Source organism: Citrus sinensis, chromosome 1, assembly GCF_022201045.2.
Source record: "Citrus sinensis cultivar Valencia sweet orange chromosome 1, DVS_A1.0, whole genome shotgun sequence".
NCBI lineage: Eukaryota > Viridiplantae > Streptophyta > Magnoliopsida > Sapindales > Rutaceae > Citrus > Citrus sinensis.
Genome location: NC_068556.1, coordinates 1,560,814 through 1,583,540, shown reverse-complemented (window position 1 = coordinate 1,583,540; position 22,727 = coordinate 1,560,814). Strand labels below are relative to the sequence as shown.

The 22,727-nt window shown below is 33.6% G+C and overlaps 2 protein-coding genes across 3 annotated transcripts; one reads left to right on the top strand and one right to left on the bottom strand.

Moving 5' to 3' along the window:
* Positions 1 to 23: 23 nt before the first annotated feature.
* Positions 24 to 8,699, bottom strand: LOC102631486 (bifunctional purple acid phosphatase 26-like). The gene is made up of 10 exons (XM_006483337.4): positions 8,494 to 8,699; positions 8,174 to 8,395; positions 7,637 to 7,837; positions 7,371 to 7,482; positions 6,909 to 7,135; positions 6,583 to 6,721; positions 6,159 to 6,379; positions 5,777 to 5,898; positions 5,468 to 5,629; positions 24 to 5,119 (listed from the first exon to the last, which is right to left on the bottom strand). Exons 2-10 carry the CDS (start codon positions 8,360 to 8,362, stop codon positions 5,053 to 5,055), a joined length of 1,440 nt encoding a protein of 479 aa, XP_006483400.1. The 5' UTR covers positions 8,363 to 8,395; positions 8,494 to 8,699; the 3' UTR covers positions 24 to 5,052.
* Positions 8,700 to 18,097: 9,398 nt separating this feature from the next.
* Positions 18,098 to 22,645, top strand: LOC102607261 (hypothetical protein). 2 transcript variants are annotated; one of them, XM_025101140.2, is made up of 9 exons: positions 18,098 to 18,176; positions 18,301 to 18,549; positions 19,537 to 19,911; positions 20,141 to 20,355; positions 21,065 to 21,135; positions 21,241 to 21,342; positions 21,477 to 21,594; positions 21,680 to 21,815; positions 22,306 to 22,645. In XM_025101140.2, exons 2-9 carry the CDS (start codon positions 18,469 to 18,471, stop codon positions 22,366 to 22,368), a joined length of 1,161 nt encoding a protein of 386 aa, XP_024956908.1. In that variant the 5' UTR covers positions 18,098 to 18,176; positions 18,301 to 18,468; the 3' UTR covers positions 22,369 to 22,645. The 2 variants fall into 2 exon arrangements, with proteins under 2 accessions (XP_024956908.1, XP_052299266.1); XM_052443306.1 differs by lacking the exon at positions 18,098 to 18,176 and having other exon boundaries at positions 18,183 to 18,549.
* Positions 22,646 to 22,727: the final 82 nt, after the last annotated feature.

Sequence of the window (22,727 nt, the reverse complement as noted above, 5' to 3'; positions counted from 1 at the left end):
GTAATCTATTTAAAGAGGAGTAATTCTCATCAATAAAATACAGAAATTATTCATTCTAATCTGTGAATTTACATGGTATCAGAGACTAAGGACTAATTGTCTCTTATGGCTGGAAAAGAAGTCGACATCTCATCTGGTGACAATACCGGATCTTCAACATCTAGCCAATCTATGGCTGAGCCTAGTTCCATCCCAATTGCTTCTCTTTCCGGAAGCGATGCATCTCTTCATATTACAGCCCACAAATTAAATGGTAGAAACTACCTACAATGGGCACAGTCAGTCAAGATTGTGATTTGTGGGCGTGGTAAACTGGGCTACATCACTGGTGAACTCCCTGCTCCCAAGACAACTGACCCATTGTACAAGACATGGCTGTCTGAAAATTCTATTGTTCTTGCATGGCTCATCAATTCAATGGAACCACAAATTAGTCGTCGTTATCTCTGGTTCAAGACAGCCAAAGATGTGTGGGATGCAGCTCGACGGATGTACTCTGATCTTGGGAATGCTTCTCAGATTTTTGAGATTCGTTCAAAATTGAAGGAGATGAAACAGGGTTCCAACTCTGTCACCCAATATTTTTCTGACCTCCAAGATCTTTGGCAAGAATTAGATCTGTTTTTTGAAGATGACTCATTTTGTGCTGAGTGCAGTGTCAAGCAAAAGCATAACCTTGAAAAAGAAAGAGTATTTGATTTCCTTGCTGGTCTTAATAGAAATCTAGATGAGGTACGGGGCCGAGTGATGGCTCAAAAGCCTTTCCCTTCTACTGACGAAGCCTTCGCAGAAGTACGACGTGAGGAAGCTAGGCGAAAGGTGATGCTCTCGGATGACAAATCTGTACCTCCATCCGCACCAGAAGTATCAGCCTTAATGACTACTAAAACTCACTCAAATGGACAGCAGCATCCTGATCATCGTTCGAACAAGCGACCATGGTGTGATCATTGTAATCGACCTGGACATACTCGGGACAAGTGTTGGGAGATTCATGGGAAACCAGCAAATTGGCAGCCTCGAAAAAAAAATGACGGACGTGCACACCATACCCAATCCAATCAAGACCACTCTGGTGCATCTATTCCGTTCAGCAAGGAACAAATTGACCAACTATGCAAACTTCTCAATTTATCTTCTGTCAATGCCTCTCAGACCCATCCACCCAACTATGCAAACTCCACCAGTGGATCATGTTCTGTTGCCAAATCTGGTAAACTCTACTCTGTCCTAAATTCCCAATCAATGATTCAATCTACAGACCCTTGGATAATTGATTCCGGGGCCTCTGATCATATGACAGGTAGCTCTAATTGTTTTCACTCTTATGTCCCTTGTTCTAAACATATCACGGTTAAAATTGCTGATGGATCTTTTACACTAGTAGTTGGAATTGGTGACATAAAACTATCTCCAAATTTAATCCTCAAATCTGTCTTCCATGTCCCTGCCCTAAAATGCAACCTAATCTCTGTTAGCAAAATCACACGTGACAATCATTGCGTTGCTAATTTCTTGTCTTCTTCTTGTCAATTTCAGGACCTATCATCGGGGAAGACGATTGGCAGTGCTAGGATTCATGATGGTCTTTATTACTTTAATGATGATCACCCAAAGAGTCAACAAATTTTTTTGTTTGGTGTTGCTTCTACATCTATTTCTAGTACTAATGAAATAATGTTATGGCATCATAGGTTTGGCCATCCTAGTTTTTTATATCTAAAACGTCTATTTCCGTCTTTGTTTGCTAATAAAAATACTGTTTCTTTTGAGTGTGAAATTTGCCAATTAGCTAAACATACTCGCATGTCCTTTTCTCCAAAGGTTTACATTCCTTCCACTCCATTCTCTTTGATCCACAGTGACATATGGGGACCTTCAAAAATTACAACTTGCCATGGGAAAAGATGGTTTCTTACATTTATAGACGATCACACACGGGTTACATGGGTTTATCTCCTACATAACAAATCTGAAGCCAGTCACATATTCAAAGTTTTTCACAAAATGATTCAAACTCAATTTCAAAGCCAAATTCGTGTTCTAAGAACTGACAATGGAAAAGAATATTTCAATTCCATTCTTGGTGATTATTTGTTAGAAAATGGAATTCAACATCAAAGCTCTTGTGTTGATACTCCACAACAAAATGGAGTATCGGAAAGAAAAAATCGTCATTTGTTAGAGGTAGCTCGGGCACTCATGTTTACCATGCATATCCCAAAGTACTTGTGGGGGGATGCTATCCTCACTGCTACCTACCTCATAAATCGTATGCCAAGTCGTCCTATCAATTTTGAAACCCCTTTATCTGTTCTTTCAAAAACCTACCCACATGTCTCTAAGTCTAATACACTTCCATTAAGAATTTTTGGTTGCACAACATTTGTCCATATTCATGACCATAATAGAAGTAAACTTGACCCTCGAGCCATCAAAACTGTTTTCATTGGTTATTCTCCAACCCAAAAAGGATATAGGTGTTACTGTCCAAAAACTAAAAAAACATATATTTCTTGTGATGTCACATTCTTTGAAAATACACCATATTTTTCTCCAACTTCGCTTCAGGGGGAGAAATGGGATGAAGCTTGCTGTTCTTGGGATATCCATGACCTGCCCTTACTTGATGTTAAGTTGGATACAGCCGTCTCTATTCCTGAGTCAACTAAAATCAGTCCTCCTGTAATTGATCCAATTTCACCAGTATTGGAAACAAGAGGAGATTCAACACTTTCAATATCTAAACAACCAGAATTGCAAGTCTACTCTAGAAAGAAAAAGTCTCAAGCAAATAAAGAAATCATGAATCCTACTCACAGTCACGAGGATGAACCGATGGTAGAGTCTCATTCACCAAACGAGTCAGGTAAATTCAGTCCTATTCCTGATCTAGATATGCCAATAGCATTAAGAAAAGGTGTTAGATCTTGCACTCATCACCCCATTTCTAAATTCATATCTTACTCAAATCTGTCTCCTTCACTCCATGCTTTCACCTCGAGTTTGTCTAGTGTTTTGATTTCTAGATCCATTGAAGAGGCCCTATCTATTCCCGAGTGGAAAGCTGCTGTTCTTGAAGAAATGCACGCCCTTAGACAGAACAATACATGGAGCCTGGTAGAGTTGCCACAAGAAAAAAATACAGTGGGTTGTAAATGGGTATTCACTGTCAAGTATAAGGCTGATGGTTCAATTGAAAGACACAAAGCGCGTCTAGTGGCCAAGGGCTTTACTCAAACGTACGGGATTGACTACACTGAGACCTTTGCTCCTGTTGCCAAACTCAACACTATCAGAATTCTTCTATCTTTGGCTGTAAACTCTGATTGGCCTCTACATCAACTTGATATAAAAAATGCCTTTCTAAATGGTGAGCTTGCAGAGGAAGTTTTTATGTGTCAACCTCCAGGATTTGAAGAAAACCTAGGGAGTCACACTGTTTGTAAACTCAACAAGTCCCTCTATGGTCTGAAGCAGTCTCCACGGGCTTGGTTCGACAGATTCTCCAAAGTTATCAAGGAATTTGGCTATGTCCAGGGACAAGCTGATCACACGTTGTTTGTTAAGCATGCTGAAAATGAAAAAATTACTATTCTTATAGTGTATGTTGATGATATCATTGTCACTGGAAATGATAACAAAGAAGTAGAAAGAGTCAAGCAAATGATGGCAAAGGAATTTGAAGTTAAAGACCTTGGAGCGTTAAGATACTTTCTTGGAATGGAAGTTGCAAGGAGTAAGAAGGGGATCTCTGTCTCTCAAAGAAAATATACTTTAGATTTGTTGGAAGAAACTGGCATGCTGGGATGCAAGCCGAGTAAGACTCCAGTTGAACTTGGCAACAAAGGAAAAATGCTTGAAAGAGGGCTGGTCGATAAAGGACAGTATCAACGCCTAGTTGGAAAGCTTATCTATCTCTCACATACACGACCGGATATTGCCTTTGCAGTGAGTTTAGTAAGTCAACATATGCACGCACCATGTCAAGGTCATTTGAATGCAGTATATAGAATCCTGAGATACTTGAAGCAAACACCCGGAAAAGGCTTGTTTTTTGCAAAGACTAATGATCGAAAGGTGAAAGCATTCACAGATGCTGATTGGGCTGGATCAATTAATGATCGTAAATCAACATCTGGTTATTGCACGCTGCTATGGGGAAATCTGGTGACTTGGCGTAGCAAAAAACAGTCAGTGGTTGCTAGAAGTAGTGCAGAAGCCGAGTTTACAGCTATGGCACATGGAGTGTGTGAGCTTATCTGGATAAGAAGGGTGCTGAAGGAATTAAAGATTGGATTTGAAGAACCTATGCTGCTCTATTGTGATAATAAGTCAGCAATTAGTATAGCTCACAATCCTGTTCATCATGATAGGACTAAACACGTGGAGGTTGATCGACATTTTATTAAAGAAAAGCTTGATGGAAACATTATCAAGCTTGAATATGTGCCTACATCTCACCAACTGGCTGATATCCTCACAAAAGGACTCTCAGAACAGACTCATGACTTTCTTGAAGGCAAGCTTGGTCTCATCAACATCTATAGCCAAGCTTGAGGGGGAGTGTGGATGAAATCAGAATTATACATAATTAGAATTGTATATATTAGGATCTATGTTATTTGGCAAGATTTATTTCCTTAAATAGGTTTACTGATTTGTTTCCTTAGAATTAGATTTCTAGCTGTTATAGCTCTGATTTTGTGGGATTTGATTTATTCTCCTGTAATCTATTTAAAGAGGAGTAATTCTCATCAATAAAATACAGAAATTATTCATTCTAATCTGTGAATTTACAAAACTATATAGGGATTGGATTTTCTATGGTAATAACTCCTCTGTGTAGGCATTTTCCAGAAATGCATATGGTCCTTTCCTTGGACATCACAGTTAAATTTCTTCTTCAGCTTAGCAGTATATCCTACGCTCATACTTCATTCCCCAGCAATTGAAGTGATGATACCACAAGTAAAAGTATTTGATAACCCCAGCATACCCAAAGAGATTGTGGAGGCAAGGGAAAGGGTCGGATGAATATGAAAGATAATTTCAACGGACTTCAACTCTCGGCTTTAGATGATTCTTCTTGAGTTTTCTCCTCCGCAGATTGTTTGACCTGTACAACATCCCAGTTTGGTTTGGAAATTTCATGATTGGGAATAATGAATAAACAACTAATAATTAGATCAGGCAGTTCAACTCAGTCTCATTTTCCCGCATGTTGTGCGCTTAAGTTAGAACGTTTTTAGTTGTTTGAAATCAGTTTTTGCAGTACCAAAACAGTTGCAAACCTTTTCTTAAACACATGTGAACAATAATTGGTTAATGGTCGTTGTTGGACTTCCAGGTTTTTTTAACCCTTTTTGAAACGTTAGAAGGCTGAGACACAATGCATCAAGGCCAACTAAATGAAAAAAGATCACACTCGCTATGAGAACGAGAAGTGCAAAAAGACTACACTTACCAGTACTGGTTGTGGAATACTACAGAATCTGTAGTTACTTTATTCCCATCATCATTCCGGTTCCAGTGATAGAATGCATGAGTTCTATTCTTAATCTCCAATGTAGAATGACCATAACTGGCTTCACGGAATGCTGAATAATTTGGTTGCGGGTCTAAAAACCTAACAATGAATTGAAAATATGAGGATAACTATTAATTGTCCAGAAATTGCCAAGAAATATATTGGAAAACTTGATACTTCAGAAATGCTATGCCACCTCCAACTCAAATTTCATTGCAGAAGATTCACACGGCAGATTTGCCTTACCTTCCAGCAAGACCTTCCTGATTTCCTCCATCTCCCACTGTTAAATAAACCGGAGCTGATTTGTCAGGTACAGGATAACGGTCACCACTTGTGAAATTGTAGTGTATATTTGATATGCGGTACTGCAATCAACAAAATTACTCTTTCTGAGACAAAACTATATTTGACAGCAAAAACAGAACAAAACAGAATAATGCCTATTGTTACCCAGAGTCAAAAACAAAAGTTTAAGAGTTTTCAGAATTCGATGATGACCTAACCCGAATAAGAAAGTAGCATTCATATTACCAATCTTTGTTACTTATTACACTGGTTTGTACTCACTTCATTCTCTTTGATCTGATTATTAATAAAAAAAATGAAAAGGAAAAGACATCCTTACTGATCTTTCATAGGCATGAACATGGCCGGCAAAGATGAAGTCGACCCTGGAATGGACAAACCAGCTCTCAAATACAGCTCGCATACTTTCACCTTCCATGTAGTGCACCACATTACTACTGTAGAGCGGAACATGCATGAGAACAATAAGCCAAGGTGTCTTCTCCCTGTCCACCTTTTTTAGCTCTTCCCTCAGCCACCACCATTGAGGTGTGTATTTCACTGATCATCCCAAAATAAAATAAAATAAACAAGAATCCTTTCTTTCCTTTTGGGTGATAATAAAAGTAATTCAATATTGACTCTGTGAGAACTGGTGATTCGAGCGATGGTCAATATTCACGTCCACAACAATTTAAAATACAAGACAAAAAATGTGAAAGTAAATGTCGTAAAATATTACTTATGGAAATGAGAGAGGTTACCATAAGGAGAATAGCTGGATAGGACAATGATATGAGCAGATGCCCGTCGAATAGCATACCATAGTGGATTGGTGCTTTTGGAGGCAGTATAAGGTGTAGCTATTCTATGTAGATATGACTTAAAAGGAATAACCTCCCCCTGGAAAATTAAGCTATGGCATATGAGTTCAATAATAATAAATAAGCCATTACATGCATTATACAGCATAACAGGAAAAGTCATTTTTTCCTTTTGCCTAAAAGATGAAACTTACATTCATATTAAAATCTTGGTATACTAAATGTTTAAAATTTCATGTGGATAATCGAAATGAAATTCAAGGTACCATGTTTGGCATGAACTCTATCTCATGATTCCCAGCTGACCAAATCCAAGGCTGATATGCAGCACTTTGCTCAATAAAACGACCCCATGAATCCCATCTAATACCAACATCGTTGTACTCGTACCTATCCGCGTAAGAGAGATCACCAAGAAATAATACGGACTGTCCCCCGCTCTGCATGTAGTGCTTGAGAGTGGAAAGTGAATTATACGTTTGACCCAAATCACCTAAAATTTTACAAAAACAATTATAATAGAGAAAATTCTGAAAATGTAATAAGTAATTTCCAGCAACTCTAATTAGTCTGTTTGGAGTCTGAAAATGATCTATACCATACATTATATCTTTTTTCAGAAAAACACAATTACTTCCTTATTCAGGAAGCTAAATGTCCTGTTTGTTAATAAATGAAAATGAAACTTATCTGCATTTCAAGAGATTATAAGAGTGAAGACATGTTACCAATAATTCCAAAAGTATAAGGAGCATCTGGATGAATCTTTGGGGGTGTTTGGAACCAAAATTCACGAGAAGAGTCTCCATCTCCTATCTTGTAATAGTACTTGGTGTCATACTAAAAGACCATAAATTATGAAGTGTTAGCACGAGAGGATACGAATAAAATTCACGAGAAGAGTCACCATCTCAGATCTTGTAATGGTACTTTGTGTCATTGTAAAAGACCAGAAATTATGAAGTGTACACTAGAATAGTTAGCTAACATTTACCTCGAGGTCATCGACAAGGCAATGATGAATGTAACCAGACTTATATTTGTAAAAGGTATAGTTTGTCACCGTGCCTTCAGCACTAGAATCATATTTCTTCTCTAATTTTCCATATTGTACTCTATTTGACCCCAGTTCATTGGGTGTAACCCATGAGATTATCACAGCCTTTCCATCATAATCCCCTTGAGTGATTCGCACCTATACCAACAAATCACAGTAAGCAAATTTAATAGCAAGAATATAGAAAGCTACTATATACCACAAATTATCAAATTATGAAAAATTTAGTGGGCGCCAGTTGGCTCAAATGGTAACACTTCTTGAGTGATACAAGCGGGGTTCAAATCCTGCTCACATGGATAGGGAGGGAATTTAGCTTCCAGTAATACAAAAAGAGTCTTTAAATTAAGTTATTATTCTAATATCCATTGGAAATGAAAAGTTTTGGCCCATCTTTTACATAGAATCTCAAAAAAGGACTCAAATTAAACTCAAGTGGGTCAAAGAATCAAAATGAAAAGGGGTTTTGCTTACTTGTTGAGGCGCATTGTGACCTTTTGGGATGTCAAAAACTTTATTGTGGAGAGGGATATCAGCAGATGGCCATTCAGTACGAATGAATCTACTTGTGATCCTCGCAGTTCCATTATTCAAGATTAATAGTAATGTCAAATACAACATGATTTGAAACAATGGCACCAGCTTCGCAAATGATACTGCCATTGCTGTTGCTGCTGTTTTATTCTAGTCTCACCGCTGTAAAAAAAAAGCAAGTAAATAATAAAATAAAATAATTGATTAAATAATTGAAGCATATGCGTATTGAAATCTGAAATGAAAGGTTTGATTTTTACCTTGAGAGGGAGGACGGAGAGGGGTTTGGTAACTTGGTGGGAAGTTGGAGATCGGTCGTTGACGGTTAAAATATGAAGTGGTAAGCGCAAGCTAGCAGACAGTGACGTTGGCAAGCGTATGATGGTGGGGCCTGGTTCGTTGATTTGCTTTTGTGGATTTTTAATGATCTTAGTTTTTGGTTCTATTTGTGGCCAACAGCATCTGAGTTTTCTTTTTTCTTTTTTTTTATTCCTTTTTGGGTCATACAATTGAATGTTCTTACGTTTATAAAGTTGGGTTACCAAATGTTAATTTTTTTCATGTAAAATAGTTATTTTGAACATATATATATATATATATATATACTTTTATGAATTGTCACACCAGACATGCAATCGATATGTAGTCCATCAATCACGTATGAATTGTGTGTTTGAAATGTTGAATTCCTGTCAATCGATTGGATTGTATTTCTAGCACGACAAAGTATTTGGTGTATGTTTGAATCTTTACCTTTTGTAATCTTACTATTAAAAGTAAAAATAAAACAAATTGAAAAAAAGGTAAGGGACCTATTTTTGAAAAATAATCTTGATTTTATATTATTTCCATACTTTTCCTACCAAATTTAGGTAGGTGAATCTTTTCTACTCCTATTTTTCATAAATATATTTCTATTTTTACAGACATGAATCTAATACTCTATTATTTATCTCAACCAATTACAAGAAAACGCCAATAAATTAAAATTTCAATTAAGTAATAATCTTTTCTTGGGTCAACCTGTTTAATTATAATTCGATTAATTAATATTTGTTTAATTCATAATTTTTTTGAGTCTCAATACTAGTGATTTAGGCTCCGTTTGGTACAGCTTATTAAATAGAGCTTATAACAGTAGAGCTTATACTAATAGAGCTTTTGGACAAAAAGTCATTGGGTGTTTGGTTGTCAATAAAAAAAGCACTTTTGAACCATTAAACTGTGTGATATTTTTTATATTATATATTTTTAGAAAAGCACTATAACCTCTACTCCCAAAAGCTCAAATTTTGGGCTTTTACTAGTAGAGGTAAATTAGCTTATTTAAGCTAAAAAAACTCTACTAAAGAAATAATTAAACACCATAAAAAATTTTAAAAAGTGCTTATACGATTAAATAAGCACTTATGGCTCTTAAATAAGCCATACCAAACATGCACTTATTAAGTTTTAATCATGTAAAGAGGATTTATTTGAATTCTTTTTGACTCCTTATGTGGGAACTCCACTCTTATTAACACTATAATGTCAATATACGTAAACTAGTAATTTTTTAAACTTTTTTTTTAATGTCTCCTCCAAGGTTTTTGTTAGATGGAATTTATCTGTTGATCTTTTGCTTTTACTGCAATGGTAAAGCAAATTGTGCTATCCCAAATAGACAACTTAAAAAGTAATTTAAAGCAAAATCCTTGTATGTCTTTCAATAAGGTAGTGTCATTTGCACTCTAAAAATTACTTATTATTTTGTATGCTTGTGAACTAATTTTAAGAAATGAAGTTTTACTTTATACGCTCTTTTAAATTCTAAAAAGAAATTAAAATATTTAAATTAATTAACTTTATTTACTTAAAATATCAATAAAACTATTTTATTAACACACAATTTTAAGATAGTTAACACATACGTATACCAACAAAATCAAGTCAAAGTTGTAAATAAATTATTTAACGCAATTTTAGTTATTAATTTTTACTTATTTATTTTCTTATTGGATTTTCCCCCAAAAGCAACTTGCAATGAGAACGTAGTAGTAAAAAGTATTCTATATATATTGCCAATAAATAAATAAATAAATAAAAGGATGAGAAGCAAAGCAACTTGTAAAAATAAGTATTTATTCTTATTTTTGAAAAATAAGTATCACAAATTCTTTATCGTAAAAGCTTTTCAGAGTATTAATTTTTCATTACTCATGTACATACTAATTAAGATTTTGGAAATAAAAGTTTTAGGGTTTAAACATCTGAGAATTATATATTAAGTAATGAGTACTGCATGTGTGTTCAAAGTAATTATGTAATATTCAATTTAATGAATTGTACTTAACAGAAATTTATATAATAGATATAAAATTAGAGTGTTTAAAATATATTATAAAGTATAAATAGCTACACATTTTCAATAAGAGTTGGACTATTGCCACACCTCTAACATTCCCTTCAAACTTCTTTTCTATATATATGCTTTTTAATTCCTAAGATAACCCTAATTTGATGTACTTTCTAAATAAGCCCTTGCATAGTACTTCTGGGAAATATTAAAAAAAAAATATTTGTTAGGAACTCTCTCTCTCCTCTCCCATTTCAAATAATTTTCAATTTCTTCCTGGCTATAACATTCATGAATTTCTTATTTTAATCTCCATCTTTTTTAGTTTTTCTTAGTATGTAATAACCTGAGTATATATATAAAGACAAGTATATGCATATCCCCAAAAAAAAAAAAACTTAGCCTAACTAAACAAACTTTATCAAATTATCTTACCTACAAAAACTTACTTTATATTTAGATCAAATTCTTATTCTATGAAAAATCATTGTTTTTTCAAATTTTGTAGATTTAAATGGCTTATAAAGGAAAAAAAATAAGGCTAAGAAAATAAAGTAGGTGTGTTTAATTAGACAAGTTTTATTTTTAATATAATTTAAAATATAAAAGATAAATTTGTAAATACAAAATAAGTGGGGCTTCATAAGAGATATCAATAGCCTCGCTCTTTCCATAATTAAAATAAATGACTTGCTTTACAATGATTTGGTCGTTGGGCATGGTTTAGCAGAGCCCATTTGACAGCCCATATGCTTCAATCGGTAGAAGGCCCAACTTTTGTAACACTCCCAGCCATGCCAGCACTACAAAATCTAGAGAGTACTGAATGTTCGGTGTGCCCGGGGCCCACCCCTATACTTTTTGAAAAATAATAAAAATGAATAAATAAAAGATACAAAATATGAACATACAAGAATGTTCGGTACTCACACTCGATAATGACTTTTGAATTTTATTTATTTATTTTTTTCACAGAGATCATTGAATATTTTAGAGTTGGCTTTTCCATAATTCCCCTAATAAAAAAATCTATTGATATTTACCTTTTTAAGGCTTATCGTCGTCACTAATGTTATGTAGTTAAAGAGATATACAACTCGTGTGTGTATATGTAATGGGATAATATATATATATATATATATATATAATGAAAAATTTTTAAAAATTTTATACCATATATTTTTAAGTGATAATATATGAATAAGTAGTCCGCACATAAAGAAATTAATTATATAAAATCATCATAAAATCATAAAATAATAAATTATTATTATTATTATCATTATTATCATCATCTTATTTCAAAATTATTTATTGGCTCTAGTAATTCATACATGTGCTTATAAAAACTACAACACGGTGACTTGAGGGTGAAGCCGCATGGAAAAGTAAAATATGTCTACTGTGGACCGGCAGTTGGGTTTTACACAGTCCGTGTACTCTTCTCTTCTCAGTTCCTCGAGTCATAGGCAGTCTGAATTGCTCACCAATCATCGAATCGAATCAAATGGACCAAGAACATGTATTAAAACTACTGGAATCTCTCAGAAAAGCTTTGAAAGATATTCAAAGCAACTCTTTTTTCACATCGAACGCTTCATCATACGCACCCATCAAATTTCTCTTAGAGCCTGAGACAAAACCATACTCTGTCTTGTTCGAAACCCCATGCCTCTCCAAGCTTTCACAACTTCTTTGCAACCTGAAAACCCTAATAGAAAAGCTAGAAAAGATCCAAGATCATGGCTTGAAATCACTCGTTCGCCGCCAAATCACCCGGCACAAGATTTCCCAAGTTGTAAAATCAATTGAGGCTGAGATTCGGGCTTATTTTGATAGAGTAAGTGTTGTAAATCTTGTAAAGACGCTTGAACTTGAAGAATCGGAGGAGGAGGAGAAGGTGGAAGTGTTGAGTGAGTTTACGAAGCGCATGCTGAAGGGTTTCGATATTGATTTTCAAGATTTGGTTTTGAAAGCCAAGGTGTTTTCCATTCTTGAAAAGTTGTTATGTGATAGTAATTGTTCGAAAAGAGTGAGGGAACACGTAGCACTTGCTATTGATGCTTTAGCTAGTTTCAATAGAAACGTGTTTGTGGGACTTGTGCTGATGGGTCCAACGATTCAAGCTTTAGTATCAATGGGTTCGAGTAGTTCAATTCGGGTTCTGTTTTCACTTATCAACTTAGTTAGAAGTCCTTTGGTTGATGAAATTCACTCGAGAGGATTAATCCCAAAACTGATTGAGCTTTTGGGGTCAGCAGATTTGTCGGTGCAAGTTGCAGCATTGGATTGTGTTTGTGAAATTGCATATATCGGGAGGTCGGAAGTGATTGAAGCGATGTTACAAGAAGGGTTGATTGGTAAGCTAATGGAGTTGCAAAGATCAGAACATGGAGACAATTTGATTAAAAGAGATCAACGCATTAATGGTGATAGTGATAGTGAAGTGATATGTGATCGTGAAGAAGCTGGAAATGGGCCATTTGCAAATTGTGTTGCAAGATTCGCAGTGCAGGTAGAAGTGGGAGAAGGGCTGACTTCAACGGAGAAAGAAGAGGTGAAATTGGAAATACTACGGAGAGTGAGAGAGGCATCCGTTTCTGAGGCAGAGAGTGGTACCGTCGTTGCTGCGGTATTGTGGGGTTCTTCGCCATGAAAATTATGCTTATACTCGATAATTTAGTGTTCGACATGGTCATTGTGCATATTGACGAGGCCAGATTGATTGGGAGAGTCCTGATCATTGTTATTGATTAGTATTTACACAAAAGAAAACAAATTTTGGATATTTGATCCCCCAAATATGATCGGTTTGAGATCATGGGATCTTTGCTATTGTATAGAATATTAGAATCTATGCTAACAACTGTGATGTTCTTGATTGTGAAATAATGGGTCGCCCTTTTCTGTTTGTGACTAGACAAAGACAAGAGTATTGCATCTTGAGCACCGACACTGAGTTGTAAAATGAGTTTGTTTGAGCTTAAGTGAATCTGAAATGCGAACTTTTGGACCCTTTTTTTTTCCCCACCCCTCAGAAGCTACAATCAGAATTCCGCTCTTGTCTAAACGGGTTGTCGTGGTGAAGTCTGGACATCTGGGGCCAGAACAAACCGAACCTATTGCCAAATAATTACTAGAAAATTATCATTGCACTATTTTTATTTATTTATTTTATATTTATTCAACCAACATAAAATTTTAACATGTTTTCTGTACCATATTTTTTTTAAATTTGTATTAACTAGTCATTTTTACACTAACACTATTAAATAATTTAAACAAAATGACAATTTTATCCCTAAATAAATCAAAAGACCATTTTATTTAATAAAAACTTTAAAAAATAAGAAAATTATTATTATAAAAATACTCCTAAGTTCAATAAAAAATAAATCTTAAAATTAGAATTTTTATTTTTAATAAAAATTATAATTATAAAAATAATTTCAAAATTTTGGATTTAATAAAAATCCCCTAAATTATTAAAATTTTGGGATTTATTTTTTAATAAATAAATTTAGTTATTTTAATGAAATTTTGTAAAATTATAATTTTTTAATAAATAAATTCAGTTATTTTTATTAAAATTTTGCAAAATTATAATTTTAATAAAAATAATTATTAAAATTTTACAAAATCTAAATTTAATAAAAATCAGTTGAGCGCCTCTATTTGGGATTTCTTTTTTTTTATATATATTGAATTTAGGGGTATTTTTATAATAATAATTTTTTTATTTTTCAAAGTTTTTATAAAATAAAATAATCTTTTAATTTATTTAGGGATAAAATTATCATTTCGTTGAAATTATTTAACGGTGTTAGTGTAAAAGTGGCTAGTTGATATAAATTAAAAAAGAAATGTGGTGCAGAGAACATGTAAGAATTTTGTGGTGGTTGGATGAACATAAGACAAAACAGAAATGGTGCAACGATAATTTCCCTAATTACAGAAAGAACTTGAATCCATATCCACAAGTATGACAAGCTTAGGCTTTTGAACTGCCATCAGCATGCCTGGTTTTCGTTTACAATTATATTGTTTAACTGGCTACCGGGCATAAGCATAATGCCTGTACTGCTTTTTCCAGGCTATGTGAAAAAGTAATAATATCATTCACTTGCTTCAACTTCTTCACATGGACATGGATATTATATTACAATTTGTGTGTTCCATTGAAATTATTTGTTTCGGGAGGTTGAACATTGAGTTTGGAAGCAACGTGTTAGACAAATTACTTGAAACCCGTAGATAGATAGATTGAAAAATAATTGAACCTTATTTACAAATTAGTGTTAAAAAAATTGTTTAAACTTTCAGACTTTAACTCATTCTATGTTAAATAAACGATTTGATCCAAAAGTCTTAAGTTGACAGATAATTATTAAAAAGAAAAAGGATAAATCTTAGCATAACAATTGAATAATCAATTTTTTTTTCAAAAAAAAAAAATTAAAATGATTAAATTTGAACTGAAACTAGTCTGATCAATTAAAATCTTTTCTGATTACCGGCTTGATTGGTTCAGCTAACATAATGATAGATTTTTAGTAGGACTATATGAAGAAGAAATATGACAAATTGTTACATCAATAAAATCTTGCTTGTTTTAATATTATCCTTTTAAGTAAGGGTTGAATAGATATCCGGAGGCTATGCTTAATCAATTATAAAATGATAATTGGGTGACCATAACTTATCACTCAATTAAGTTAAACAGTAGGGATGACAAAAATCCCCGTGGGGATTTTCCTCATACGGGGATGGTATGAGGATAATTTCATACCTAATTTTGTTATTTGGGGAAGGGACGGAGAAATTTTTTTACCCAATTTTTTATTCGGGGAGGGGACGGGGATGATGTGGAATCCCCATCCCCTACCCATTTCCCCATTTTAATTTTTTATTTAATTTTTATTTTTTTTAAATTACTAGTAAATAAATAATAAATTTTGAATTATAAAATTATAAGTATTGGTAAAAATAAAAAATATCAAAATATTTATATTATTAAACTTTTAGGCCTAATTAACTAATTAAAGTCCTAAATTTTTATTTAGGACATTAAAAAGACTGGACAAATTCTATTAGTCCAAAACTTTTTGTTTTAATTTAAATATTCATTAAATATTTTAAACTTAAATCTATTTTTTATTTATTTTTAGATGTTATAATTGTCCATAGCAAATCACAATTTTAATATCTAATCTAATATAATATTTACTTTTGATTTGCTTTGACTTAACTATTATGCTGTAAAGGGAATAATCCACATTTATAAAGTGCCCACGCCACCATTGAAAAGTTAATTTTGAATATAAATTTGATTTTATTTGTAACAATTTTGTATTAGGCTATTAATTTGTTCATGATAGTTTGTATCTCTTGCATGCTGCGTTACTTACTAATTTAATATATGTAACTTTTGTAATAGATATTAATGTAATATGATTAACTCAAAATCGAAAACAAAAAAAAAATATATTAATTATTCAGGGATCGGGGACCCTCGGAGATCCCCTGTTATTATTCGGGGAGGGGATGATGATTCTCTTAAATAATTTTGACGGGGACGGAGACATACACAAAATATCGGGGATGGGTACGGGGAGATTGGTCCCCTTCCCTCCCCTCCCCATTGCCATCCCTATTAAACAGGCACAAAAATCCATTTATTTATTTATTCTTTTAAAAAATTATTTTATTAGTCTATCATTTTATAAGATAAATAGATTAAAGATCCATCCATTGTCCAATTAATTATATTTTGGCCTCACAAACTCAAATCAAACACTAAGAGAGAGAGAGAGTAATATATAAAATAGTCATTTTAAATGCTTGGACTTCATAGTTAACATTTATAAGCTGTATAAATCTTAAAAGGTGATGCACTCTTTTTGCAAACAATTCAATCTTCTGCCTAATTTTCTGTTTACTATTTAACGGCTGCTTGAATCATAATCATGAATTAAGTTCCTTGTTTTAAATAGCGTGTTTCTTTTCCAAGATTAAGCAATCTTCCTATTACATTTTCTCCACCTTGTTTTCTTGAAGGAACTTATTCTGATAAAAGAAAAATCTACTACAGTAAAATTATGTAAAAACTTTATCATCTTCTTTTTTAAAAAATTAAATAAAAAAGCATAATTTTCATTAAGACAGAGATAAATTTAAGTTAAAATACCTTAGTTCTTTCAAATTACCATCTACAACTGGAATCGATCGTTCTAATGAAGGATAATATATCTTTTTTTAAAAAAAATTATCTTCTATTGTAATAAAGTAAAATAAACTAATTTTCTCCATGTAGGATTACTAATTGTAATGGCACTGAATACAGTCGATGAACACGCCATGAAAAAACTTTAGGTGAATGGAATCTAAAAAATTGGACCCATTTGTAGACCACCATAAACGTTAGGTGACTCGGTTTTTGAGAATAATTCCAATTATGTTTTGTCATGTATTTTTATTGTACATTATTGTTAAGTACATATTGGCAAAAGGAGACAAAGTCCAAGTTGTGAAATCCGACAATTTAAGGCATGTTGAAACAAAAATTAGTAGACGTTATAAATAGACGTGCCTTACAGATTTGTACATTTTCACAAATTACCACACAGTTTTTCAATTTGGATCAAATGAGTCACAAATTAAAATTGACATGCCTAAAACACCCTTTAAGTCATGTGTAAGTATGACAATTCATGTCACACTATCATATTTGTATAATGCTAAATATATCAATAGTGTTGAAAATCTTGAGTAATGTAGTAAGACAAATAAGGCGTATAAAAAATAAATAAATAAAAAACGAATAACAATAGCAGCGAGTTAACCAAACATCAAGGGACAAGGCGTGCCAAAAAAAAATATTAAATTTTGAAATTCAATGAAAGATTTTCTTATGCAGTAAGGCAAGTAAAATTATATGATCTCTAAGTTTCAATATCAACTACTATCAAAGTACACCCAAAACATGATAATTTTGAACAACAAATGAAATTTAGAGGTGTAGAAAAATAAAAAAAGTTGAGAGCTCTTATATATAGTTGAATAAATATTGTATGATCCAAGCATTCTCTTTATAGATACAAGTACCTAGCGCTTTAAAAAAAGGATAAAAATATAAAATTAGGTCAAGTTCGTGCACAGAACATGCTTCTTTTGTAAGCTTGTTAGTACTTTATATACTCTATTTTCTTAACAATATAAGATATTAGTATTTTAAAATACCAACTCACATATTTAATAAATAATATTTTTAACTAAGTCATAAATGAGTTGACACGACACAAATATGAGATATATATATATAGATAACATTAATAAGGTAATCATATCAATTATTGTTAACCCAAAAGTGTAAAATTTTAGTCGTAACCCGCATTGCATTATGCTAAGAAGAAATTGAATATTATAAGGTTAATTTGGTACTTAAAGAGGAGTTGGGGACCTATTTATAACACTTTTAAAACTATAATTAATAATGAAAATGTAAAAAAATAAGGTACCTAAATGTATGTTATTGCCCCATTAAATAATTAAACTTAACCAAAGACGAATGTCGAAGCAATTTGACGGCGGCAATGTTAGCTTATATTTGTAATTGTTCCCTCTCTCTCCTTCTCCTCTTATATTTAAGGCTCATATTTTGTGATTGTTCTTCTTCTTGCAAGAATCTCTCTTTTTGGTCTTTGCTAACTCACCCCTGTTAAGTTTTTTTTAGCATTGAAGCACACGCCACGCTTGCTAGGGAAGCGAGTTGAGATCCCAAAATAAAAGAAAATAAAAAATTTAATAATCCACGTCTGTGAGTGAAAAGCAAGATAGCAAGTTGAAAGATCTGAAAGAAGAAGAATCAGATCCCTGTGATTTGCATTTTTTGATTTTTGTGATGGGTTGGAGATATAGAGCTGGGTTATTTCTGATATCAGCTGTTGTTATTATTTGGGTCACCTCTGCTGAAGTTACTCAGGTTTGTCTTTAATCTTATTTTTTTCATTCTTTTGGTGGAATTTAAATAATTTGAATTATTTGCAACTGAATTGAATTTATAATACCCAATTGTTGAATTTAGCATTGCCTTATACATATATACACACACACACACAAACACATACAAAGAAATGGAAAACCTGTATGTGGGTTGCTATAAGGAATGAGGCTGTATTCAACATTGACTTAGGAAAAAGCTATATCATCCCAGAAGATTAGCTTTTCAATTACAAGAAGAAACTAGTTTTAATGGCCAATGAAATCAGGTTTTAACTTTTGGCGATGTATCTTGACTGGATATGTTTGGGATTGAGGTGTCCATGACTGCTGTGTATGGAATCATTGACTTCCAAGTATAAGTGGGCAGGTGAGTGGTCCGTAAATATTAGCTACTGAGTGAAAGTGGGTGTTTGCTTTCAGAAGTGCAACAATTAAAAGCATACCCTAAGTCGGATGCACACTCTTCTTTCTGTGCTAACATCTTTTTGTGGTTGACATGCTTCTGCCCTGAACTTACACTGGAAAGTGCCCGAGTGAGTAGGGTTATGATGAAAAATGATTAAATTTAAGTAAAATTAGATGTTTCCTGATTGCAAATTTGAGTCATGTGGCATACAGTTTTGGCAATCCAATCTTCCTAGCCATTGATTACTGCCAGCCATGTCATATGCTGCTGCAGAAGCAGTGTGTCTGAAAGGCTTTTACTAGACTGCATCAAAAGTGTCATGTGATTTGGGTTTCTTGTTGTGATTCTATGGAAGGTCTGTTGTAAGATTGTGTTCCTTCTACCATCCATTTACCCATATGGATATGCCTAGATATTTATTTGCAGATTATTAAAAAGTAAATCTTTTTCTTGTTTTCTTTATTCTCACTCAAACAGCTGAGCTTTTTGCCTGTTGCATGATAATGCAGTGCATACCTGTATTCTTAACCTTAGGTAAACTAACTGATATATGTTCAACAGGATATTTTTTCAGACTATAAGCAGCCATTTGCAGTGACATATCTGGGAGCTTCTCTCATGGTAGTTTACCTCCCAGTAGCATTCCTTAAGGATTGGTTTTGTAATTTACTAAAACGTCGCTCGTCTAAAAGTGTTAAAGATGCAGAAACCCTAAATGAGACTTCTGCTGCACTTAATTCTCCTATGAGGCACAGAGTTTTTGAAATGGAGCTTCAAGGAACTTTCAATAAAAAAGACAGTGAACTGGATCTATCATCTTCTGAAGAGGGAATGCCATTGGTTTCTAAACTTAAAGATGATGCACACAAGGAGCCTACTACCAGGGAAATTGCTACTATTGGTTTTTATATTGCCCCAATCTGGTTTGTAACAGAGGTAATTCTCTACTTGCACTACTTTTCTCAAGATTGAATTCCCATTTGTTTTTTTGTAAAACTTTAAGTGTCAATTTTTGGCAATCTTCAAATTGACATGCATTCAGCAATGCTTTTGCCAAAGAAAAAGTTGTATTTTGCAAAATCTTTGAAGGTGTTGCCAATGATAGTCATGTTATAACTTTAGTACAAAGAGTCCTTGCCAACAAATTTTCTTTTTTCTGTTGCAGTATTTTTCAAATGCTGCACTTGCACGTACAAGCGTTGCAAGTACAACAGTGTTATCATCAACCTCAGGACTTTTTACCCTCTTCATTGGAGCTTTTATGGGTCAAGATACATTAAATGTGGCCAAAGTAGTTGCAGTCTTAGTCAGTATGGCTGGTGTTGCCATGACCACTCTTGGAAAAACGTGGGCTGCTGATGAATCACAATTTAGTGCGGCGTAAGTTTTCTTTTTCTATTATCTGGCCATCATTTATGTCGAGTTCCAGTTTGGTCAGGACTATATTTGTTTCAATGGGATCTAATGAAATAGCATTGCTGCTGTTTAACCTTTTTATAAACAACAAGGATTTCGAATAAGGTGGTATCATTTTCGAAAGGCTTTTAGTTCAGGATAAATATAATTCTAATTTCAACAATGAAATACTGCTGCCGTACCCAACATAGTTAGGAAAGAGAGGGGTAGGCGGTTTGCAATTTTCTAAGATCTACTGTTCTCATGTTCAAACTGTGATTTATACTTTCATTTGTTATCTGTCATCTTATTTGCCCCTGTGATGATGTTCCGTAATATTCTTTGGACTTTGGGAAAATGAAACTTCTGGATGGGCAATACTTTTCCTTTACGGTTCAGCTTTTCTTGGTAAATGTTTCATAAAATGTAAAGTCATTGCTGATATATGTGAAGTTTCGTCCTAGAAGTTAATCTTTTTTTATTCTGAAAGGATGTTGAGTATTCTTGCTATGCCAGATGCATTAATAATCTACTCTAAGAAATTGGGGGCAGACCCTAATGATTATATATAAGTTACAAATTACAGTAGCTGCCTCTTCACATTTGTTAGATATATTCCTGTTCACATGTTTCTCTATCAGCTTGCTCTTTGTAATGCATGCTTTGGGCATTGACAGTTAATGTTTGTGTTTAGCAATGGGAAGCGCTCACTTGTTGGCGATCTTTTTGGCCTTCTCTCTGCCATGTCATATGGACTATTCACAGGTTAGAAATAGTCTCTCTCATGTTCTTTTGCAATTATTGACATTGTTTTTACTATTTGTCTGACTAAGCATCGTGACATTTTTCTCTTTGCAATCCATGCTGCAGTGCTTCTAAAAAAGTTTTGTGGTGAGGAAGGAGAAAAAATTGATGTGCAAAAGTTGTTTGGATATATAGGATTGTTCACACTTGTAGCTCTATGGTGGCTGGGTAAGAGTTGTTTGATTATTGATGCATTTTTATTTTAGCTACTGAATCCGATTAGGAGGTTCTTGCATGAATGTGATCGTTTTCTCTTCTTTCGAGTCTAGTGCTAAGTACTTGTTATTTGATCTTTGTTTCAGTTTGGCCATTGACAGCCTTGGGAATTGAGCCCAAATTTACAATTCCTCATTCAGCTAAAATGGAGGAAGTGGTTCTCGCCAATGGATTTGTTGGAAGTGTGCTTTCAGACTACTTTTGGTAACAAAGCAACAATTGTTTCGATGAGTGATATAGGCATTAGCAATTTCAATGTTTTCTTAGTTTTGATATTCTTTCTCACCAGGGCATTATGTGTTGTATGGACCACTCCGCTAGTGGCCACATTAGGAATGTCACTCACCATTCCACTAGCTATGGTGGCAGACATGGTGATTCATGGCCGTCATTATTCAGCAATATACATTCTTGGCTCAGCTCAGGTAATGATATTGCCGTAACGAAGCATCTAACTTCAGAATTTTTGACATCTGCTGAAAATTTATTGGTCAATATATTCATGTTTCTTAACAAATTCTCTCACTCAATCGCACACAGACACTCATGAAAACACATCCACGTCATGATTGGCAGAATATGTAGTGATCTTATCAGGTTGCATCTATTGCAAGCACCGAATTCACATCATTTTTTTTTTTGGGGTACCTACAAGATGGTCTGTTTCTATTACTCTTACCAACTCCTGTTATACCGAGCTGCAATTTACATATGCATAGGTAGCCGGCAGTGTTTGTCTATAAGAACAAGTGCACAGTTAAAATTTTTGTAAACACTTTTAGTTGACGGCTAATATTTAGCATCCATTTGCTCATTTGTACATGACATCTAGTAATTAGATAGGTGTCATATAGTAAAAGCCACAACACCTCAATCTCAAACGTATGAGTAATGTACTTTTGTGTTTTGCTACAGGTTTTTGCAGGATTTGTAATAGTAAATGTTTCGGATCGGTTGTCAAAGAAGTTGGGATTATAGCATATAGTGAGATTGGCAATGCAAATTCTTTCTTGGAGCCATTCTCCCTTTGGATTTGTGTCGACGTCAAATTTCTGATTTAACAAACAAACTTCATCAGCAGTGGGTTGTTGGCTTTGAGAGAGAGGATAAAGGGTGAATGTAATGCGTACTATAATTGATTGTGTAAATGAAATTTAGAGCTTTGTCGTCTTCAACAAACACAAGTCGTTTTGAAGTTGTGCCATAAATGTAATAATTCTGTTTTGGTAGGAAAATTATTCATTTATTTTTTTTATTTTTTTATTTGTACCTATTTTTCTCTTTGTTTAGTCAAAACGAAAATAGAATCATATAAAAAATTTTAAAAAATAATTAGT